At 42.2% G+C, this 24,198-nt stretch overlaps 1 protein-coding gene across 7 annotated transcripts in view; it reads left to right on the top strand.

The window, feature by feature from the left end:
- The window catches only part of unc13c (unc-13 homolog C (C. elegans)), a 585,292-nt gene that overhangs the window by 344,953 nt on the left and 216,141 nt on the right, over positions 1-24,198 (top strand). For all 7 annotated transcript variants that reach the window (XM_078530361.1, XM_078530365.1, XM_078530363.1 and 4 more), the window contains 2 exons: positions 941-1,082; positions 19,121-19,290. In XM_078530361.1, coding sequence (XP_078386487.1) covers positions 941-1,082; positions 19,121-19,290 — 312 coding nt within the window. The remainder of the gene's footprint in view (positions 1-940; positions 1,083-19,120; positions 19,291-24,198) is intronic.

Genomic DNA, 24,198 nt, shown 5'->3' with positions numbered 1-24,198 from the left:
CATCCCGCGTATGCGGGCAGGGGAACCCTGGGCTGCGTTTTATCAGCAGTGACCAATTAAGAGGCTACTACTGGGACCACCGTCCAATTGAGGATGGTGGCCCACCTCCCAGAGGGCCAGCAGCATTGCAGCCTTGGCAGCAGCACCTTTGGAGGTGGCCACTGCTAAGGCTGCGTGATTGCGAGGTAAGTTTTGAAGGCGAGAGAAGTTTTTTTTCGTTCTTTCTGTGCTGGGGCCAGGCAGGCAGGTCCCGGTGATCGGGGGAGGGGTGGGGGTAACACCACCACGAGAGTGGCCATTGCCGCCATGGGGCCCATCTGTGGGCCCTGGAGCAGCTATACACAAGGGACCCCCCGCCCTCCCCTGAGAGTGGTAGCAGTTAATTGGGCACTTAATTAGCACAATTGGCCACTCACTGAGCGGCCACTCTACTGAAGTTCCTGCTGCTGGCAATGTGCCAAGTGGTGGAAAGACAGCAGGCTTTTCTCCTGACACCTTCCCCTGCCATTTTGCTAACCCAGCCCAACTCCAAAGTACTGGTAAATTCCATCCTTGCATATCCCCAAATAACATCTCCCAGGAACAACTCAAAGGCCTTCACGTAAATGAAATACCTTGAGGTAAAGCAACTATTCTATATGAGCCAAAATAAAGCAGCAAACATGCTTTATGGGGTTTACTGATGCTGAATCGGGGAGTGCATGTCGGAAGTTTGGTGGAACATTGTTGTATTCCTACCTCTGATCCAAACTCCCTTTCAGTGGGGCTTCTCGTTGGAAGTGCTGGACCAATAACCTTATCCTAACGTTCAAACAGACTTTTTGTCAGCACTAATGAACAGTGAAAAAGATGCCATTATAAAATTAGCCATATTTAAATGTTTAACATGTCTGATTGAAGTCATTCACTAAACATCCCAAGCTTTCCTTTGTGCATACAGTGCTTTGTGCTCAGGGTTTACAAGCAAAGGACAAGACAGGCTCGAGTGATCCATATGTCACAGTGCAAGTGGGTAAAACCAAAAGGAGAACGAAAACCATTTTTGGCAATCTCAACCCAATCTGGGATGAAAAATTTCATTTGTAAGTACTTGATTATAATTTTCATTGTTCACAGTGTGTTGTCATACCTTTATGGGGAGATCTTAGCATTCATGTGATATTTTTATTACATTTTTCTGACAAGTTTGACGAGGACGAATATAATATATATGCCCTCATTGAACATCCCTTTATTTCACAATTTTCTAATAAAGTGTAAGAACTGACAAAAGTGAAAATAAGGCATATTCAAGTTGTATGACCAAAGCAATTTTTCTTCAATCATAACATCAAGTACATCGATAAACGGACCTCGTTTCATTGACAGATCTGGTGCAAAGTAAACATTGTCAATAATTTCCTGCCAGCTAACGTAATCAATGGAAAATATGTCTAAAAATTCCAAGCACTTCTATGTTTGACTTTTACCCAAGAGAGGTGCAGAATCACCTGAGCAGCTGCATCACCTGTCCAAAGCCAGCTTGGGGAGACCTGAACCATTTTTGGGCCTCAGGCTCCATTTGAATCTTGCTTGTGTATTGCGTGTGCCAAACAGGCATCCATCCCGCTGCAGCTCATCGGGTTGTGAGAGGATGGGAAATCGGTGGCTCCTACTCTGAGCCAGGTGGCAAAAATGAGCCTGGGCATGAAGGGGATGAGATGATCACAAAGGGTTATGGTGGGAGAGGGGGTTGAGCCAGCTGCAGTCATTTTGCGGAGCCTGGTAGGAGGGATTTTGTTCCTTCTGGACCACAAAATTCTCCCCTTCACCACAAAAAAAATGGGCTTGAAGGACTGCTGATTAGGCCTCTCAACACCGAATGTGAATGGACGGAGTGTCAGTGGTGCATACTGTTGCCATCTGTACTTGAAAACTGCAAATGGGTCCTGCAACTGAAACAGGCTCATCTTGAGGGGTGAAGGCATGGGAAGGATTTAAAAACAAAGAAAAGAATTTTAGAAACAAGGTGTTGCTTGACAGGCAACCAATGTAGGTCAGTGAGCACAGGGGTGACAGGGGAACGGAACTTTCTGTGTGTTAAGACATGGGCAGCAGAGATTTGAAGGATGTCAAGTTTATGGAGGGTAAAATGAGGGAGACCAGCCAAGAGTACATTGGAGTAGTTGAATCAAGAGGTAACAAAGGCATAAACGAGGGTTTCAGCAGCAGATGAACTGAAACTGGGGTGAAGTCAGATGATACAGGAGTGGAAATGGGCGATCTTTGTACGAATGTGAGGTCAGAAGCTCATCGTGGGATCAAATGTGACACCAAGGTTGCGAACAGACTAACTTAATTTCGGACTGTTGCTGGGGAGAGGGATGGAGTCGGTAGCCAGGGAACGGAGTTTGGAGCATGGACTGAAAACAATAGCTTCAGTATTCCCAATATTTACAGTCTTATCCTTGACTAGTTTCAGTTTAACATAGCACAGCTTAGTTCAGGCTGCCACTCACAAGGATTACACTGCAGTTGTATTTTGTAGTTTTGTGGCAACATAAGAGAGCATAAAACCGTTATTAAGTATGTAGGTTTCCTAGTCACCGTCTCCATTCATCTCCCTAGCTACTACCTGAGGCTGCACCAGACTGTTCACAACCTTGGTGTCCAATCTGACCCTGAACTGCATTTCTCAGCGAGTATCCTCTCCATCACCAAGGCTGCCTACTTCTCCTCCATCACCTGTCTCCATCTCTGCCTTAGCGCATTTGCTACGGAAACCCTCATCCATGCCTTGGTTTCCTCTAAACTTGACTATTCCAATGCTCTCTGATCTCCCACATTTCTAACCCTTTGTAAACTTGCACTCGTCCAAATCTCGGCTGATATCTTCACTCGCACCAGGTTCCTTTCACCCATCAGCCCTGTGCTGGCTGATCCACATTGGCTCCCAGTCTGGCAAAGCCTTGCTTTTAATATTCTCATTCTTGTGTTCAAATTTCTCCATGGCCTCGCCCCCTCCATTTGTATGTGTCCTCCAGCCCTACAACCCTGAAAGGTATTTGTGCTCCTCCAATTCTTGCCTTTTGTGTTTCACGGATTTTCTTAACCATTGGGGGCTGTCACTTCAATGGTTTAGACACTTAGCTCTGCAATTCCCTCCCTAAACTCCTCCCTAATCTTCTCAGGTTGTCCTTAAAATGTTCTCCCAATATCTTTTAATATTGAACAAAAGCAAAAATTGCTGTAAATACTCAGCAGGTCAGGCTGGATCTATGGAGTGTGAAACAGAGTTAAGGTTTCAAGTCAATGGCCTTTCACTGGAACTGTGGAAAAGTTTTGAGATACAACAGGTTTCATGTGATTACAGGGACAGGGAAATGATGGGCGGGGTGGGGGCAAGGAAGAAAATGAAATGTATCTGATGGTGAGGGAGGCAGGAGAAATTAAATGATGAAGGGGATGATAGTGCAACGAGAAAGGGGGTGGCAATGGGACAGATAAAGAAACAGTAGATGGGCTCAGAGGAGGCGTAAATGGGAATAGCAGAATCATCACCAGTGGTTGCCATCCAAAAAAAATGGGGGCTGACGTTATAGTCGAAAACTGTTGAACCCATCGTTAAGACTGGAAGCCTAATCAAAAGATGAGGCGCTGTTCCTTGAGCTTACATTGAACTTCATTGCAACAGTGTAGGAGACCAAGGACAGGAAGGCGAGAGTGGTACTGGGATGAAGAATTAGGACAAAAGGCCCTCGGAAACTGGTGCACAGAATGAGGTGCCAAGTAGTCTGTGTTTGATCTCCCAATGTAGAAGAGGCACATTGTGAGCTGAATTGAAAGAAGGTGCAAATAAATTGCTGTTTCACCTGGAAAGGGAGTGTTTGGGGTTCTGGACAGTAAGAAGAAAGGAGGTAAAATTGTTGTATCCTTTAATCCCTGCCTGACTCCAGCAGCAGTTGCCAGAATTGCAGGCCATCAGGAGGGGTTTCCCTTCACAATGATGGCCTGGCAGCTGCGACCACAGTTTGTTTTTTTACCCCCACCTTGAGGTGTCCTCGTGGTCTCCCGCCTATATCGGCTGTAACCACTCCTCCCAGTGGGGTTACCAGGTTGCCCACAGCCTCGGGTGTTCCATTTGGGCCTCCCGCCTCCGGTGCCTGCCTACTGTCCCTAATTGGAACAGGCTCCCAGAGGCAGCCTGTTAATTGGCTGATTCTGGGAAGATTGCACAGGCGGGTGGGAGTTGGACACCACCAGGATCGGGACCCGCATGTGGTTCCAACGCTCGAGATTTTTCTGAGGAAAAGATTCTGCCCGGGGCCTCCTCCGAGCACTGAATCTTGCATCATCCTCCTTGCCTCATAGTGTCGAAAATCTTGCTTTATTTTCTGTATTTTTTTCTCCTCTGCAAGGACTGGAATAAAATTGTGCCTAATTTTCAACTCTCTGAACATCAAAACGTTAAAGGAATCAAATAGTTATTGTTCTCAAGATCAGAATACTTGCTTTTGCAGCTCACTGAACATAAGCTTTCAACCATTGATATATTTATTACAGTAGGGGTCTGTTGAGGCTGGATCCTTAATGAACATTTGTTGTAAATTACTTTAGATGTTTATTTGGTATGTGCACTAGTAAAAAGGCTGAAGACTTTTTGACAGCTTCATTTGGTACTTGTTTATTACCTGGGGTTAACTGGGGTTTTTCCCGTATTACCATCCATGGAAACTCCATAATAATTCCCAAGTATCAATTAAAATGTAGTGTTAATCTTGTCCTGTTTTCCTGAATTCACTCCTAGGGCTGGATTTTACCAGCTCTCCCAGGCTGGGAGACAAAGGCACAGGTAAATAGCGAGGGTCGGCAGAGGGTGGAGTCTCTATCATCTTCCTGCTGCTGTGGCATTTTACCAGCAGCAGGTCGGCCTTGCGCTGCATGAGGAGACTGCCTAAAGGAAGCCTGGCAGCCTCCCTGCAGGCTTAGGGTGCGGCGATCCTACTATTCAGGCACTCTGACCCCATTGAGGACACCCTGCCACCCCCCCCCCCTCCCACCCCCACCGCCGCAATGGCCATGGCAACACTGCCCTGCCCTCGCCAACCACCCAGTCATCGGGGCCTGCTTGATGAGCCCCAGTGCACCCAAACCCTGCTTAACCTTGTTGGGAGGGCAGTGGGCTTTGATGGTGTCCTTCTCTTCCAAGAGCAGCCCCAATGGCAACTAACTAGTTGCCTAACCCCCAAGAAATGCAGCCGGTGGGGGGGATCCCAGCAACAGCGGAGGAGGGGGTCGGTTCCGGCTTTCTGATCCGCTATCGGTACCCCTGCCACAATGATAAAATTCAGCCCCCAGTTTTACTGTGAGGTACAATACAATACTGCTTATTTCTTATTTCCTGGCCTAAATTTGTTGGCATATGTGCTGAGATTAATAGCCATAGCAACAATAGCTAGAATCAGACCTCTGAATCCTTTAGCAATTGAAGCATCAATGTAGGTCAGTAGAAAATATTAGTCTGGGATATGTATATATTTGTACATTGGCAGAATCGGTGATTTTTAATTCCAAACCTCTAAATCTATGCTTAGCAGTCATCGAAATGTAATCAAAAGTCAGCTTAAGTACAGCTTTTGTGTGTAGACAAAAGTTAAACATTTCAATGATGAAAGCAAAATACTGCAGAAATCTGAAATAAAAGCAAAAAAATGCTGGATAAACCGAGCAGGTCTGGCAGCATCTGTGGAGAGAGAAACATAGTCAACGTTTCGAGTCCATATGGCTCTTCTTCAGAGCTGCAAAGCATTTTATCACCGCTTCCACATCATATGCAAAGTTTCTGCAAAAGGGCTAAATATGTGGTATTACAGGTTCCTACCCTCTTCCTTGTCCCCAACATTCCTAAAACGAATGCACACAGTATTGGAGCCAGTAAAATGAGCCTCATAATTCCTGTGGCGATATTAGTGAATTTGTGTGCAACATGTACATTGATCAGTTTCTAGCATTGAGGTCTTACGTTCAAATCCTTGTGAGATTCTCTTAGCGCACCTGATCAATGTGAATTAAACATTTTTGAACAAGCTTCACGAATGGCTGAGTAGATACATGTCGAACCTGGTGTGATACTGGGCCTGACAGAACAGGAAAGATCACGTTTCATTTCTGTTAGAGTGGGGCTGTCCATTTAGCACAGGGCCCCTGGCCTGAAAGGAAAAAAAAAAGGATCAGCTGGGATTTCCACTCTCGACTCCTGGGTCAAGACCTGCAAAAATGGGAGGCAATAACAAAGAAAAGTCACAATGCTGATTACTGGTCTTAAAGGTTTGAGTGAAAAGGAATTATTAGAGAAACCCAATGGGGCGGGAAATAATTGGTGCTTGAAGTGCCAGTTTTTCCAGGCACAAAGCATGTGCAAAAATTAATTAGTTCAACATATGGAATGTTCTCCTAGATGGAACAGTTGAGGTGGAAAGCCTGGTATAATGTCATAAACAAATGGATGCTGCAATGTGAGAGGGATTTGTAGAGTATTTCTGTTTAGCCAAGTTAAGATGAGCCAAATGAGCTTCCTCATTCATGATTACCTTGTTAAATAAAGTAAAACCAGCCTTTATATGTAAAATGAGAGCTTTCCAATCATACATAGGTCAAAGTCAAATTGGGATTTAGCATTCCTGGCAGTAACTACTTGGACATCAAAAAGTGCATAGCATAAGGCTGGCACTTGCTGTCAGTTATTGCATGAATGGTTAGCTGTAGGACATCCAGCTGCCGTCTCGTGAGCCACATAAGGCTCCTCTGCAGCTATAGGATGACTCTTGGCTGCTTTAATTAGCTGCAAAGTCCAGATATTCCTCCCTGGTGTGAGAGGAACAGAACAAAAACAAAACCAGCAGTACTACTCCAATCCTGAACTGGCTAAACAACATATTTAGAACTAATTATAATCTATTAGCTATTCACTGCTGGATGTGTTTGAAAAAAACTGAATACTTCGCACCTACAGCTCAACACGAAATGAAGCTTGTTACAAAACTCACATTTACCATTCTGAAAAAAAAGTCACTTTTCTTCACCCAATAATTATGGCATTTTTATGACGTTGATTTTATTTTGTGCTTCTTAACGAATCTACACCACCTCCCCGCCCCCACCCCACCCTCCCAACCTCTGAGTACCCCAACCCTCCCTGACCTCTGGACACCCCAACCCACAAATCCTATCTACTTACCTACCCTCTGGACTTTCAATGGCAGAGGTGAAAAAAATCTTCAGAAGATAAAAGCACAAGGAGTGTTGAACTGACGTGCCAGGTCCTGTCCTAGTAGAGGGAAGTCTGCTGTCAATTTAAAGGCTGACCTCACAACCATATTTGATTTGTTATGACCAGGTGAGGAGGAGCGAACTTGCTCCCCTCTATTTAGTCTTCTCGATTGGTAACGACAAAGGTTTAAGTTTCTTTTTCATGAAGATAGGCCTTTTCTGAATCAGAATGTGCTTAGCTATTTATACAGTGAGCAATAAAGAGCCAATCAAACAAGATTGTCTTGAGTTAAAGAAAGAGCAGGTTTATTAACCACTAAACCAGGGAAAAAAATATTCAAAACGCGATGTCTCACACACTCAGGTACCAGAAATAAGGGAAGTTAGAGTCCAATAAAAAAAAAAGTTCCAAGAATACGCGTTTATGTGTCCTTTGATTTTCCTTGCGGGGTAGATTTTAAACATTGCAGCCGATTTAGGTTATCTGGTTTCTTGGATGCGGTCAGATGTAGAAGATGTCGCAATTATTATGAGGTCTCGGCTCACTGGTAGGCTTCTGATGGTTGACTTCTCGAACCGGGTGACACACACTTTTTCCAGAAGAGAGAGATCTTGAACAATCAGGGCCAAGCTGCCTGGTTTAAATTTCAAACAATGTTTGACAGTCACCTGTCAGTCACCATCACTGGCACATTCTCCATGGCAACGCCTCTACCAATCGGACCCCACTTGCCAACCAATCAGCGCTCTCTTCACATATAGTATAAATTGTTGTTTTCCCCTTATATTGGCATTCTTGCAAAGTGTCCTGGTGAGTGCAAGGTGAAAAGCTTCTACATGTCTCCTTTTTTCAGCAATACTCAAGTTCTGTACGAGCAAACGACTAAATGTCTCTCTCTTCACACTCCCCTCGGGACGTCTTGTTTGCTTTTTCATCTTTACCTTGGCTTCGCATTTTTAAGTAGTTTGTTCTGTCTCACTTCGAGTTGTAAAATTTCCAGTTAGTCCAAAGTTGGAAAGTCATATTTTCAGAAACAAAGGGACACGGCCTGGTGACAGATTGAAATGGCTGTTCAGATGCTGGCACATTTAAAATTAGAGATTTGAAAGAAAAACTCTTTTTGCGCGATACAATGGCATCGATCGTGAGAGTATTTGTGAACATTTCAATGCTCAGTATTTTAAGTTTGTGGCTGGATGTTGGTAAAAATTGCTGTTACTGACTTCTGTGCTTTCAAAATTTTTCAATGTCTGGTTTAGCCCAGTGAAATCAATTTCCTTTCTTCTATTTTAACCGAGGTGCTTACTCATTTAAAATACACAGATTAGTGCCTCCATTGAAAAGCCATAGAGTAGAATTTCATCCTTGCACGTTGGGCGTTAATACACTAAATTTGCCAGTAGCGATTTACAGCTTCTAATGCTGAGTATCTCCATGTGTGCGGCCAGCTATTACAGCTGCTGTACTGTTGCATCAATTCACGAAAGCTTTAGTGATTTGCCACACAGGATTAAATTTGAAAAGAGATTGAAGAGAGTTAAAACTTAGATGGTAAACAAGGATTTCAGTTGTAGGAACATGGGAATAGGAGTTGGCCATTCAGCCGCTCAAGCCTGTTCCATTCCATCATTTAGATAATGGCTGGACTGTGGCACAAAACCATTTAAATGCCTTTGATTCAAATCCCATCATAGCTTAAGAAAAACGTCAACTTCGGTCTTAAAATTTTCAATTGAACCCTGCATACACAGCGATAAAAGCAAAATACTGCGGGTGCTGGAAATCCAAAACAAAAACAAAAATACCTGGAAACACTCAGCAGGTCTGACAGCATCTGCGGAGAGGAACGCAGTTAATGTTTCAAGTCCGTATGACTCTTCAACAGAACTAAGGAAAAATAGAAAAGAGGTGAAATATAAACTGGTTTGGGGAGGTGGGGGTGGGGGGGGCGGATGGGACAGGTAGAGCTGGATAGAGGGCCAGTGATAGGTGGAGATAACCAAAAGATGTCATAGACAAAAGGACAAAGAGGTGTTGAAGCTGGTGATTTTAACTAAGGAATGCACTTCCCTCAATTTAGTCTACTTCATTCGCTGCTCCCAATGCGGTTTCCTCTACATTGGAGAGACCAAACGCAGACTGGGTGACCGCTTTGCAGAACACCTTCGGTCTGTCCGCAAGCATGACCCAGACCTCCCTGTCGCTTGCCATTTCAACACTCCACCCTGCTCTCATGCCCACATGTCCATCCTTGGCCTGCTGCAATGTTCCAGTGAAGCTCAACGCAAACTGGAGGAACAGCACCTTATCTTCCGACTAGGCACTTCACAGCCTTCCGGACTGAATATTGAGTTCAACAATTTTAGATCATGAACTCTCTCCTCTATCCCCACCTTTCCGATACCCCTTTTTTTCAATAATTTATATAGATTTTTCTTTTCCCACATATTTCCATTATTTTTAAATATATTTCCATCCATTGTTTTATCTCTGCCTTTTAGCCTATTTCGATCCCTTCCCCCAACCCCACCCCCACTAGGGCTATCTGTACCTTTATTATCACATTCCTTAGATATTATCACCAGCTTCAACACCTCTTTGTCCTTTTGACGATGACATCTTTTGGTTATCTCCATCTATCGCTGGCCCTCTATCCAGCTCTACTTGACCCACCCCCCCCTTAAACCAGCTTATATTTCACCTCTTTTCTATTTTTCGTTAGTTCTGTTGAAGAGTCATACGGACTGGAAACGTTAACTGTGTTCCTCTCCGCAGATGCTGTCAGACCTGCTGAGTTTTTCCAGGTATTTTTGTTTTTGTCCTGCATACACAGCCTTTTGGGTGGAAGAACTCCATATTTGCACCACCCTTTGTGAAGAAACTTTTGATTTCACTCCTGAATAGCCCAGCTCTAATTTTAAGATTGTGCTCCCTACTTCTGCAATACTCCACCACAGGAAGTAATTTCTCTATAACTACCCAATCGAATCTGTTTATCCTTCTAAATAATTGGGATTAATTAGGTCACCTCTCAGTCTTTTAAACTCATGGGACTACAACCCAAGCTTCCGGTTATTTGCCATTTTAATTCACCACCCAGCCTCCCTCTCTCTCTCACTCTCTCACATTTCTGTCCTTGGCCTGCTGCAGTATTCCGGTGAAGCTCCACACAGGTTCGAGGAGCAGCGTCTCATCTTGTAGCCTTCTGGACTCAACATTGAATTTAATAATTTCAGACCATGAACTCCTAACCCCCATTTTGGCCAGGATTTTCCCTCGGCGATTTGGGGGTGGGGCCCGCTCGCCGAGGGGAAAATGACGCGGGATGACATTGGGAGGAATCCCCGACGTCATCCCGGTCCATTTAAATTTTTAGGAAGGCAGGCGGACAGCGAAATCAGCTGTCCGCCCGCCGACCTGTCAATGGCCAATTGAGGCCATTGACAGGCTATTTAAAGTAATTAAAGACCTGCCCGTCCAATTTTAAGGCTGGCGGGCAGGCCAGGGGCCCCAGTGGGCTCCAGATTATTGATGAAACTTCATCCACTGGCGGGATGAAGTTTCATGTCCGTATTTTTTAAAATTAATAAAGTTTATGTGGTCTTTATTAACATGTCCCATCTCGTGTGACATTGTCACATGAGGGGGACATGTTAGTAATTTTTTAATGTTTCTATGTTTAATGTTTTTGACACTGTCAGTGACCTCCCTGAGTCAGGACTTTGCCTCAGGGAGAAGTGCGCTCTTTCACACGCATGCGCGAAAGAGCGCACTTTGACAGATGGGGAATCCCTCCCCCCCCTCCGCACAGGAAGCCCATAGCACTTCCTGTCGGGGATGCCTTAATTGGCCCGCCCACTTAAAATGGCGGCGGGCCCCATTTCAGTGGCGGGGGTCGGCTGTCCGCCCGCCGCCGCTAAGCCGGTGGGGCCCACCTGCCATCCAAGGGCAAGACTCTGCCCTTTGATCCTGTTTTTTTTGCCATGTGCCGCTCTTTATCTTGTTTTTCATGTTTTTGCTTTTGGACATAGCTGTGTTTATTATTCTGGCATTTACACTCACTCTGGACAAATGTTTTGTTTCTTTACCATAGCCATTACCACACCCTTTGCCTTTTGTTGCATGACATCTTTGTCATTTAATCTATCCTACCCCCTGCCCTACCCCAGACCTTCTCTTTTCTTCTTCCCCCACTCCCCCCTTTCAACAGCATATAATCTATCACACTTCTACCCTCCTTCAGTTCTGAAGAAGAGTCATATCTGACTCAAAAAGATGACTCTGTTTCTCTCTCCACAGATGCTGCCAGACCTCCTGAGTATTTCTAATACTTTCTGTTTTTACATCACTCCCTCATTTTTGAATTCCAGTCCCTTGAGATAAAATTCAACATTCCATTAGCCATTTTTTATTTTACTATTTATTCACTCATACACTAGCTTTTAGTGTTTATCTATCTAGACATCCAAAGTCCTTCATTCTGCCCACAGTTTCTAATCTCTCACTATTCAGAAAATATTCAAATTTGACTTTTGGGAATCCAAAGTGGATACTTGCGACTTCCCCACAGTGAACTCAATCTGCCGCTTTTTTGCCCATTCACTTAATCTGCCTGTGCCTTTATAAATTCCTGCTCCCAGCTACGCAACTTACTGCTCTCCTTAACTTAGCGCCATCTGTAAACTTGGATATACGACTCTCTATTCCTTTGTCCAAGTCATTGATATATATATCCAAGGATATACATCCTATCGAAAAGATAGGCAGGTTGGCAGCGTTGGTGGGGTTGCTTTGTTAGTAAGAAATGAAATTAAATCGTTAGCAAGAAATGACGTAGGGTCAGATGATGTAGAATCTGTGTGGGTAGAGTTGAGGAACCGCAAAGGTAAAAAAAACCACAATGGGAGTTATGTACAGGCCTCTGAACGGTAGCCAGGATGTGGGGCACAAGATACACCAGGAGATAGAAAAGGCGTGTAAGAAAGGCAGGGTTACAGTGATCATGGGGGATTTCAATATGCAGGTAGACTGGGAAAATCAGGTTGGTAGTGGATCCCAAGAAAAGGAATTTGTGGAATGTCTACGAGATGGCTTTTTGGAGCAGCTTGTGGTGGAGCCCACTAGGGAACAGGCAATTCTAGATTTAGCGATGTGTAACGAGGCAGATTTGATATGGGAGCTTAAGGTGAAGGAATCCTTAGGAGGAAGTGACCATAATATGATAGAATTTACTCTGCAATTTGAGAGGAAAAAGCTGGAATCAGATGTAACAGTATTAGAGTTGAATAAAGGCAACTACAGAGGCATGAGGGAGGAGCTGGCCAGAATTGACTGGGAGATGAGCCTAGCAGGAACGTGGAACAGCAATGGCAGGAGTTTCTGGGAGTAATTTGGGAGACACAGCAAAAATTCATCCCTAGGAAGAAGAAGCATACTAAAGGGAGGACGAGGCAACCATGGCTGACAAGGGAAGTCAGGGACAGCAGAAAAGCTAAAGAGAAAGCACACAATGCGGTGAAGAGCAGTGGGAAACCAGGGGATTGGGAAGCCTACAAAGACCAACAGAGGACAACTAAAAAAGAAATAAGGAGGGAGAAGATTAAATATGAGGGTAAACTAGCCAGTAATATAAAAGAAGATTGCAAGAGTTGTTTTAGATATATAATGGGTAAGAGAGAGGCAAAAGTAGACATTGGGTCGCTGCAAAATGACACTGGAGAAGTAGTAGTGGGGAACAAAGAAATGGAGGAGGGACTTTGCGTCAGTCTTCATGGTGGAAGACACGAGTAACATCCCCAAAGTTCAAGAGAGTCGGAGGGCAGAGGTGAGTGTGGTGGGCATTACCAAGGAGAATGTGCTAGGAAAACTGAATGGTCTGAAGGTGGATAAATCACCTGGACCAGATGGATTACACCCCAGAGTTCTGAAGGAGAAAGCTGAAGAGATAGCAGAGGCGTTAGTGGTGATCTTTCAGGAATCACTCGAGTCAGGGAGGATCCCAGAGGACTGGAAAATCGCTAATGTAACCCCGCTGTTTAAGAAGGGAGTGAGGCAAAAGACGGGAAATTACAGGCCGATTAGCCTGACCTCGGTCGTTGGTAAGATTTTAGAGTTCATTATTAAGGATGAGATTTCAGAATACTTGGAAGTGCATGGTAAAATAGGGCAAAGTCAGCATGGTTTCATCAAGGGGAGGTCATGCCTGAAAAATCTGTTAGAATTCTTTGAGGAGGTAACGAGTAGGTTAGACAAAGGAGAGCCAATGGATGTTATCTACTTGGACTTCCAGAAGGCCTTTGACAAGGTGCCGCACAGGAGGCTGCTCAGTAAGATAAGAGCCCATGGTGTTAGAGGCAAGGTACTAGCATGGATAGAAGATTGGCTGTCTGGCAGGAGGCAGAGAGTGGGGATAAGGGGTCCTTCTCAGGATGGCAGCCGGTGACTAGTGGAGTTCCGCAGGGGTCAATGTTGGGACCACAACTTTTCACTTTATACATTAATGACCTAGATGAAGGAACTGAGGGCATCCTGGCTAAGTTTGCAGATGGTACAAAGATAGGTGGAGGAACAGATAGTATTGAGGAGGCTGGGAGGCTGCAGAAGGATTTGGACAGGTTAGGAGAATGGGCAAAGAAGTGGCAGATGGAATACAACATGGGGAAGTGTGAGGTCATGCACTTTGGTAGGAAGAATAGAGGCATAGACTATTTTCTAAATGGGGAGAGAATTCAGAAATCTGGAGTGCAAAGGGACTTGGGAGTCCTAGTCCAGGATTCTCTTAAGGTTAACTTGCAGGTTGAGTCGGTAGTTAGGAAGGCAAATGCAATGTTGGCATTTATTTCGAGAGGACTAGAATATAAAAGCAGGGATGTGCTGCTGAGGCTTTATAAGTCTCTGGTCAGACCACATTTATAATATTGTGAGCAATTTTGGGCCCCGTATCTCAGGAAGGATGTGCTGGCCCTGGAGAGGGTCCAGAGGAGGTTCACGAGAACGATCCCAGGTATGAAAGGCTTAACATATGGGGAACGTTTGAGGACTCTGGCTCTATACTCGATGGAGTTTAGAAGGATGAGGGGGGATCTGATTGAAACTTACAGAATACTGAAAGGCCTGGATAGAGTGGACATGGGGAAGATGTTTCCATTAGTAGGAGAGACTAGGACCCGAGGGCACAGCCTCAGATTAAAGGAAAGACCTTTTAGAACAGAGATGAGGAGAAACTTCTTTAGCCAGAGAGGGGTGAATCTATGGAACTCATTGCCACAGAAGGCTGTGGAGGCCAGGTCATTGAGTGTATTTAAGACCGAGATAGATAGGTTCTTGATTGGTAAGGGGATGAAAGGTTACGGGGAGAAGGCGGGAGAATGGGGTTTAGAAACTTATCAGCCATGATTGAATGGCGGAGCAGACTCGATGGGCCGAATGGCCTAATCTCTGCTCCTATGTCTTATGGTCTTATATACATGTATGTTGAAAAGCTGAGTACTCAGAACAGATCTTTGGGAACACCACTTGTATGCAATCAGAATACATTTCCTTTATTCCTGCATTCTCTCTCCCACTCCCAAACCAATTATCAACCCATTAGATTAGTTTCAATTCCATGTGTTCTCATTTTTGCTGATAATTGTTTATACTGAGCCTTATCCAATACTGTCTGGAAATCTACATGGACAAAATCATAAACACCCTGTCCATTTAATTAGTGACCACCTCAAAAACAAATCAACTAGACTAGTCAGACAGAGTCTACCCTTTGTAAATCCATACTGACTCTCTTTAATCAGCTCATGTTGAAAAGCTAAATTGCTCTATCCTTGATGATAGATTCTCGTAACTTCCCCATAACTGATGTTAAATTGGCATATCTGTAGTTTTCTGGTTTCTCTCTCTCCTCCTCTTAAATAATGACACTTTATTTGTAATTTCTCAATCCCAGGGTACAATTCCCAATCTAGAGAGCTTTGAAAAATTATGCCAAATGCATCTACAATTTTTCAGCCTTTTACCTTTAGTACACTAGGACCAAAGCCCTCAAATCAGGGAGATTTATTTGCCTTAAGTCATGTAATTTTCTTCAGTATCATTTTTAAAATAAATTATCTCCATTATGTTCCTCCCCTTGGCTTATGTTTAGGGTTCTTTATGCCGCTGGCCTTTTGTCCTTTTCATCTCCTGTGAAAACTAATATAAAGTTCTCAGTTAACAAATTTGCCATTTCCTTACTGTCCATTATAGTCTCACCTGTGCCTGTCTTTGTGCGGTGGTGTCTGTTTGCAATAGCCACCTTACATTGGCATGGAGTTTGTGGTCGGTAACAAAGGGATAGCTTTTGTAAGTTTTGGAGTGGAGATGCGCTCTAATTCCATGTCTGATCACCGTGACAGGGCATCTATGAGCAGTGCAAGCAAAAATGTGGCTCTTTAATCAATCAGTTAGTTAAAATGTTAATATTTAGATTCCCAACTTCTATCCACACCCTCTGCACCCCCCCTCTCCCCCTCCCCAAAAACCCCCATCCAATTCCAGACCTAACAAAAGTGGGTCAAGGGATGGGCAGCCAACCTGCTCCCACAAGGCGGATTGGAAATTTAAATATTTTAATGAGGTTGGCTGCCTCCTGATTTAACCTGCTCAGCAGATTTTAATGTCCATCCGCTTTTCTCAGGCCTTGGGAAACACGTCAGCTCAGGGGAAGGCTAGGACAACCTCGGGGAGAAGCCAAGTGCCCTTGCAGCACTCTTGATGGGCCAGGAGGGGCAGGAACACTTCCCTCTGGCCCCTCCAATTTCCTCCGCACTCTGTTCGACTCCGCTCTGATGCTCTCATTGCCGTACAAAGAGTCTTGAGATCAGACCCCACCAACCCAGGCTATGGCTCAGAGCTACCCGCTTCTGTGGCCACCCCCAGAATGCTCTCTGTCCTTCTCGAAACAAAGCCTATCACTGAGGTTGACTTCTAGGCAGGGGGCTTGTCAACAACAGATGACATTTGCTGTGGAGTTAAAACGTGGGTTTCCGGTTGGAAATTCCGTTCCCCTGCTCCTGTCAGCCCCTCTTGATATCCAAGCCACAAAGGCCAAGCCAGGGAGTATAAATTAGGTTTAAATTCTGCACAGAAAACGGAAAATAAATTGTGAAAGGCGGCTGGGATTAAAACAGTGAGGTAGAAGAAACAGGAAAAGAAAAAGATGTTACTTTAATGTTTATTCCTTGAAAATTTCCAACGCTTCTGAAGGAATGAGCATTTTTGATTTTATTTATTTAAATTAAATTTTCAGGGCCAGAGACACTTCTCAGCCGTAATTATCACTTACTACGCTGTTAAAAATTCACTCACTCCTGAGTGCATCAGCTTAACCTTTTCTGCTGTCTTTAGTGGGGAACAAGTAGGCAAGTACAGCTAATTGATACCATTGTGGTCATTCAATGCTGCATCTATTAGCTAGGACTGCAACAGCTGGATCTCTGATGGCAACTTTTAGATCTGCATTTAATTGTGCATTTATAGATGCCAGAAGCTGCTGTTTGGGTTTTACTGTTATAATGGGGGTTAAGCATGATTAGCTCCACCATGATTATGCATGTAACGTCCAGCCCATTATGGCTGTGCATTAAGGAAAATTCCATCATCATAGCCTTCAATGGTGTATAATTGTATGATTCTGTTTGAAAAAATTGGTCATACACCCTTTCCCCATAAATATTATCATAAATATTTCATAAAATGCATGTATTTTTCTTGTGTATTATAATCTTTGTACCTTAAAACAATATTATACTAATTTATATTGCAAATGTGTTTTTCAACAATCTCATTATGGTATGACTAGTTCTCTTACAGTAAATTGCACACATTAAACTCAAAATCTGAGCAAGGCAATATCCAAAATCTCAGCAAATCATTCTTTGGTTTACATTTTTCCCCAATTTACAAATTTCATTAGGCAGCTTGCCACTAAATCAGTTTTTATTTGTTGATGCCTTTTCCTGTTTGTTATGCTATGATCACAATAGTTGCTTTTAGGCAGTCTGCTGATGACAAGTCTGCATTACTGGAACTAAATCACTTGAGACAGATAAGAGAAATCTCATTTAAGAAAGCAAATCCAAGCCTCTTGCCTGTTCAGTACTCCTTTATACAATTATTTCAACATTTTTCCAGTTGCAATAGATGAATAATGATTCAAGCACTATATAAATGAGACAGTGCTGTGCTCACTGAGCTTCAGAGTATTCAATAACCTAATTCTGTGGCAACTGAGATTGTTACTGCTGCAGTGGAGAAACCTTTACTTTGTACATCTCAATAGTATATATGAATGACTGCATGTGAGGCTACATACAACACTATGCAGAGAGATATGAACGTGATTGGAACTCTGTTATAATAAATTACAAGCAAAGGCTAAGGGCATTATTGAACACTAGAAGTAATTTAGTAACCCTCTGAGATATTCGTGGAATTGAGTAAACTTTAGTTAAAATACTGTTAATTAGCTGGAGATATACAGCAGCTGTTGCTTTCTTGAAATAACGTTTTATCTGTAACTTTCCGGATATACTTACTGGAGTGTTGGCTCAAGTTATTTGTGTTACAAAACCATTAATTTCATGTTTTCAGTGAGCCACATTTAATTTGTTTCTTAGGATGTTTCATTACGGTTTTATGACGCATTAATTCCTGCAATACGATTTTTGAATTATGGTGGGAAAATGTGAAAGAATCCGGGTGGTTATGTTTGCATTATTGCAACTGAAATCTGCTTTATTTATCTGTTTAAGACCATAAGATGTAGGAACAGAAGTACGCCATTCGGCCCATCGAGTCTGCTCCACCATTCAATGAGATCATGGCTGATCTGCTAATGCTCAACACCACTTTTCAGCCTTTTCCCCAGAACCCTTGATTCCCTCATTGATTAAAAATCTGTCTATCTCAGCTTTGAATATACTTAACTACCCAGCCTCTCCAACCCTCTGCGGTAAAGAATTCCACAGATTGACTACCCTCTGAGAGAAGAAATTCCTCCTTGTCTCTTTTTTAAATGGCGACCCCTTACTCTGAGATTATGCCCCCTGGTCCTAGATTGTCCCACAAGGGGAAACAACCTCTCTGCATCTACCCTGTCAAACCCCTAAGAAGCTTATATGTTTCAATAGGCTCACCTCTCATTCCTCTAAACTCCAATGAGTACAGGCTCAACCTCTCCTCATAAGAAAACCCCTCCATACCCCGGGTCAATCTAGTGATCCTTCCCTGGACTGCCTCCAATGCCAGTATATCTTTCCTTAGATAAGGAGACCAAAACTGCTCACAGTATTCTAGGTGTGGTCTAACTTGTATAGTTTTAGCAAGACTTCCCTATTTTTATACTCCATTCCCTTTGAAATAAAGGCCAACATTCCATTTGTCTTTCCTATTACCTGCTGAACTTAAAAATCTATCTTTTCATCCTCTTTTTGGCTCATTTTTAAGGAAGAACACTAATAGATCTGAATGTATTCTGGTCTCACAGAAAAGCAGAATCTAACTAAATCCAAAGCTCAATCTTTAGCAGCAGTTTTCCTGTCAATTCATTTGTCTTAATGTAGCATAATGGTTCAAGGAAAATTGCAACGATACAGGAAATATGTAACAACATTCAATTAAACATATGCATAACCATTCTGTAATAGGCAGATAACAAAATTTAATTACTCTCACAAGAATGTTGTTTATGGTCCAACGAATCATTTCTTAATGGTGCTAAATAGTTATTTTACTTAATAAAAAGATGTTTATAAATGAAGTAAGAAAGAGAGATTCTGTAATGTGGTAATCTATGTCATGCTATACTTTTAATATTTATATTTTATTTATGAACAGTGAGTGCCACAATTCAACTGATAGAATAAAAGTTAGAGTCTGGGATGAAGATGACGATATTAAATCTCGGGTTAAGCAGCATTTCAAGAAAGAATCAGACGATTTCCTTGGGCAAACAATTATTGAAGTACGAACGTTGAGCGGTGAGATGGATGTCTGGTACAACTTAGGTATGTCATTATTTATTGCTGACTATTCGTAAGGCACTGCAATAACATTTTTGGCTTCTATTATTATGTTTGAATACAGGATCCTAGGACATGAATAACCCATTTAGCCCTTTGAGCTTGTTGCATTATTTTAATAAATCGTGGCATATCTCAATTTCATTTACCTGCTTTTGTTTATTCATTTTCCCTTTTTACCCATCCCTAACAAAAAACCATTGATGTCAGTCTTGAAAATTTGAGTTGACCACAGCCTTTTGGGTGAGTGTTCCAGATTCCCACCGTTCTTTATGTAGAAAGAATTCTTCCTGATTTTATTCCTAAATGGCTTGGCTCACATTTTAAGATTAACATTTCTTCAGTAGAAATTGTGGTTAGCCTTTTTCTGTCTCCCTCAATTTCTGTTTCTTTCCCTTTTTCTTTCTCTCTTATCCCTAAATTAGTTTATTTGTAACTACACTCTGTGTCCTGAACAGTAATTAAAAGCAATATATTCACACTGACATATTAAAATATCAAATTAGCACGAAGTTAGCTTATAATTTTTTTCTATTGTACTTCATGTATATTTAAGAACTAGATGTAGATACATTTGGTTTAACATACTCTTGATCAGCCTGATGAAACTCTGATGGATTGTAAATTTGATTTATCAACAGTCATGATTTCACCAGCACCCTATTAGGTATTCAGTTTCATTTGAGTTGTACTTAAATTATACTTTAACTCTTTCAATTGAAATAGAAAATATTCCTCACCATATAAATCCAAAGTATCCAACATTATCTGCTCCATTGAGTTTATTGGTTTTATATAGGTATTATTGCAAGGGTAGCCCTTTCTGAAAGTTGGGGGTGACACAGATTGGTAACTATCTCCCTGAATACCCATAAACTTTGGATACACAGCATCTGTTGTAGGGATAGATATTTGCTTTTCCAGTGTTTATATTGTTGAAATGGCTTGCTTTTTTCTTTTTTGCTTTAAATCAGATCACATTGTACATGCACAACCAACATCTGTATCATCTATGCATCTGGTATTTAAAATTCTATTCTGCAATTTTTCAAACATTCCTTTGCTGCCTATCTCCTGCATTTATTCCTTCTCTTTAGTAATTTCAATTGAACATGAGGTGCCGATCTTGGCTTCGCCCATACATGGTCCTACATCCTCTTAAGCACACAATACTTTATACTCAACTCTTATGTTTTATATCTGGCCTTACACAATGGCACATTATGCATCAAGTAGTACAATGTCCTCTTACAAAACGGGAGGAATGCACTCTCTATATATAAATATCTAACTTAGATAGGGGTTAGTCAAAAACTGTAATCTAATTGTGGTTTAGATGAGTTTATAAACTGTGTTATTCCCTGGGTTAAGAATGTCTTCTGAACTCTTCTATCAGATTACAACCCTGCAATTCACTTCCAGATATCCATGTTATGTTTCAATTTTCAATTTGTGTTAGTCATACGATCAGAATTTTATTACATCTATATAAATGCTTTAGCGTTTTTGCGACCATAGGCTGTAACTTAATTTCTCTCCTATTCACCCTCAGCAAATTTTTCATTACCCCACAATATAAACTTATTGTGACATATTATGGTGGCAATCTCCAGCTTTATGCACATCTGCTGAAGTAAAATGAATATAAAACTTACAAGTCTTCTTGGATTGCCCATCAGGATGCAGAGTAGACCAAATTGGAACAAATTACAAACCTTTGTTTTTAATTTGCTAAGTATCTGGAATATCATTAATTACTGCATCAGATGCAAATTAAGGCAAGATTGCAGTTGAACTTGTTGATTTTTTTTTGTCGTATATCAGTGATTTCAAACATTTGTGTGCCTCAGTGTGTCCCTGTTTTACGTAAAAGTGTTTTGAGGAACCAGATGAATATGATGTACCTTATCCAGTGTAACAGTTCTATGTAAGATCTGAAGTAAAATTTCCAAAGTTACAAAAACAAGTGACAAAAGATTTAGCTTTTGGCTTGAATTGTTTAAAAGCAAATTACAATACAATTATGAATGAGAAATTCAGCCTGTCTCAGCTCATTTATCCAGAAGGACCTGAAATTCCCACCAGTGCACCTAACCAATTCACTCTTAAATAATTCAAAGATTTTTTTCGTGTGAGGAAGAACTTCCTGATGTCATACATGATGACTACAGACATCTTTGTGAGAGAGAACCAAAAGCAATTTTCCAATTCATGTACTAACCTGGTCGCTGCAGGGCACTACACTACACCACAGCAGCTAAGAATTGTTGACAGGCATATTTGACAGCAGTCAATCGAAATTGTAGGTGCATCCAATTTTGCTTTGGCGAGTATCGTATAAGAAATACCTGAAAACTTGTAACTGGCCGATCATGGCATATCTGTACTAATGCTTATTCATCCTAAATTAACAAGGAAATGACATAAAGATGAATATTTCACTCATCCAACAGTGACCATTTTCAAATGACTGATTTGCAGATGAAGGCAGAGTGACCTAGTTAGACAGCTGATCTAACTATGTATCTCCAACCAGATTCCTGCTAACACCCATAATTGGCCTGATTCTCACTGGTATCTCTCGCATTCAACAATTAGCTTAAAGAGGAGCGATCAGGAACTCATACCATGGAGAGGATCGGCATTAATGGGGAACAACTCACGAGTACTAATTTTTAAAGGTCTCACTGAAATAAATAAAAGTATTTTCACACTGGAAGGAATAAGCCTGTGCCTGACTTATCAGCTGCAAGTTTACTCAGTTCAGCATGTTGATGCCAAAGGGAGAAAATTTGATCACAGCTGTCAGCAGGATTCGGCTCAGATTGGGACTTAACAGTCGGAGTTGCTTTTGGACAGGGTTGCCAGTAGGAGTTGAGTTAATAAGGGAATGTGCTTTAACCCATCATCCCAGCTAAATTGGTCGTTGATGTTTTCTTTCCACAATAAGTATGAGCTGTGCAGATACACCAAATCTTGATCTATTTATCTATTTTTACATGGCTGGTTTCTACGTTTTATGAAAATTTAGAATTTGGTGTTGCTTCTATTCTCCTCTGAACAAAGCTCTATGATTTTACTGTCACTGGCTTTGAACAGGCGCATCATAACCTTAACAGAGCATTTTATGACTTGTTTCATTAATTGCATTTCAACCCTTTTACAGTAGGTGTAAAATATAAAGCAGCACTTTGGCATTGACTTGCATTTAACTTTTATGATGGAAATTTCAGAGGAAATTGTCACTCCGTTTGCTCTATGTATTTAAACCAGATTGGTGCAATCCAATATTGTTTTTATTCATGTGTTGCTGCTGCTTGCCATCTTGAATATAGTGGGGCATAGTGGTAATGTCACTGGACTAGTAATCAAGAGGCCCAAGCTAATCTGGGGATGCGTGTTCAAATCCCACCATGGTAGCTGGTGGAATTTAAATTCAATCAATAAATCGGCAATTGAAAGCTAGCCTCAGTAGTGGCAGCCATGACAACCATTTCGATTGTTGTAAAAACCCATCTGGTTCACTGCTGTCCTTTAGGGAAGTCAAGCTGCCATTCTTACCCGGCCTGGCCCACATGTAACTCCAATGTGGTTGACCCTTAACTGTTCTCGGAAATGGCCTAGCAAGCCACTCAATACAGGGGCAATTAGGGGTGGGCAACAAACACTGCCCCTACCAGCAACACCCCCATCCCATGAAAGAATTAAGAACACCATTAGCAGTTGCTCTTTAGGTGCAAGAATAATATGCATTTGCTCGTTGAAATGCAAAGTAATTATTGCCCACATACAGGGGGAATTTCATTGTCTTTAAATACATTTTGTTATGACCGGGTGAGGATGGGTACAATATTGATCGTAACAGGGTGTTTTGAAAATTGTAAGGATGACTCTGTCAATTTATCTCCTTGACCATTTACATGCTGATTGCAAAGAACTCAGTACGACAGGCTTTCTTGAGTTTAAACACAAAAGGGGTTAGTTTCTATTGTGCTAAAACTCCACCCAGGTAAAAATAAACTTATTTTCATAAAGGTGAAAACTCGCGTGCGCACACACAAGCAACCGGGGTGTTGTCAAAAAAGACAATTCAAAAGTCGTGATTCTGATCACATGACCTGTTTCCCTGCATGATGATTTTGAGTATTTCACAGAAGGTAATTAATTAGCTCATGCCTGGAAAAACCTTGGCTATTGTTATGGTTTAGGTGATTAATTTTTTTTAATAAGTAGCCAAGCCATCAGTTCTGAATGGCCCATTCTTCCCTGTGATGAGCTAGGAAGAGCATATCACACCTTCAACATAGCCATCGTCTCTCTAGACTCTGTCTCTGCCTGATGGCACGGAATGTAGCTTTGTTGTAATGCAAATACAGTTACAATACAATACAATACAAATACAGTCAGTTACAAGTTTCAGTTGATCTTTGAGGTAATTCTTGACATCAGGTGTGAGATTCCATGGATGGTTTGCCCACAAGCTGCCTCCATCACATTTGCCACCACATGGTCTAACCTTGCAAAGCAAGGACGCACAAGCATGTGGAACGCCAAGGCCAGCAGATGGATGGGTGCCCCACCACCTGGAAGCTCCCCTCCCATTCAGTCAGCAGCCTGACTTTGACATGTTTTGCAGTTCCAGCACTGCGCCTAGGTGCAGATCCTTGTGGTAGCCCCAAAAACAGTACTCTGGGTGTCAGTCTACCACATGCTGCGGGTGCAGAACCCATCTCAGCACTACCCTCTCAGGGTGAACTAGACTTGGGCAATATCTGCTGTCCCACTCGGCGAGGGACACATGCCGTGAAGGATTCAATGCTGTAACTGCACTCAGATGGGGGAGGTGGGTGGGAAAGCCTACCTGCTGTGTTAAGTGACCTCTGCTACCATGGT

This window comes from Cetorhinus maximus, chromosome 26 (assembly GCF_964194155.1).
Source record: "Cetorhinus maximus chromosome 26, sCetMax3.hap1.1, whole genome shotgun sequence".
In the NCBI taxonomy this organism is placed as follows: domain Eukaryota; kingdom Metazoa; phylum Chordata; class Chondrichthyes; order Lamniformes; family Cetorhinidae; genus Cetorhinus; species Cetorhinus maximus.
The sequence above is the reverse complement of the archived record's forward strand: the minus strand, read 5'-3'. Positions and strand labels throughout refer to the sequence as shown.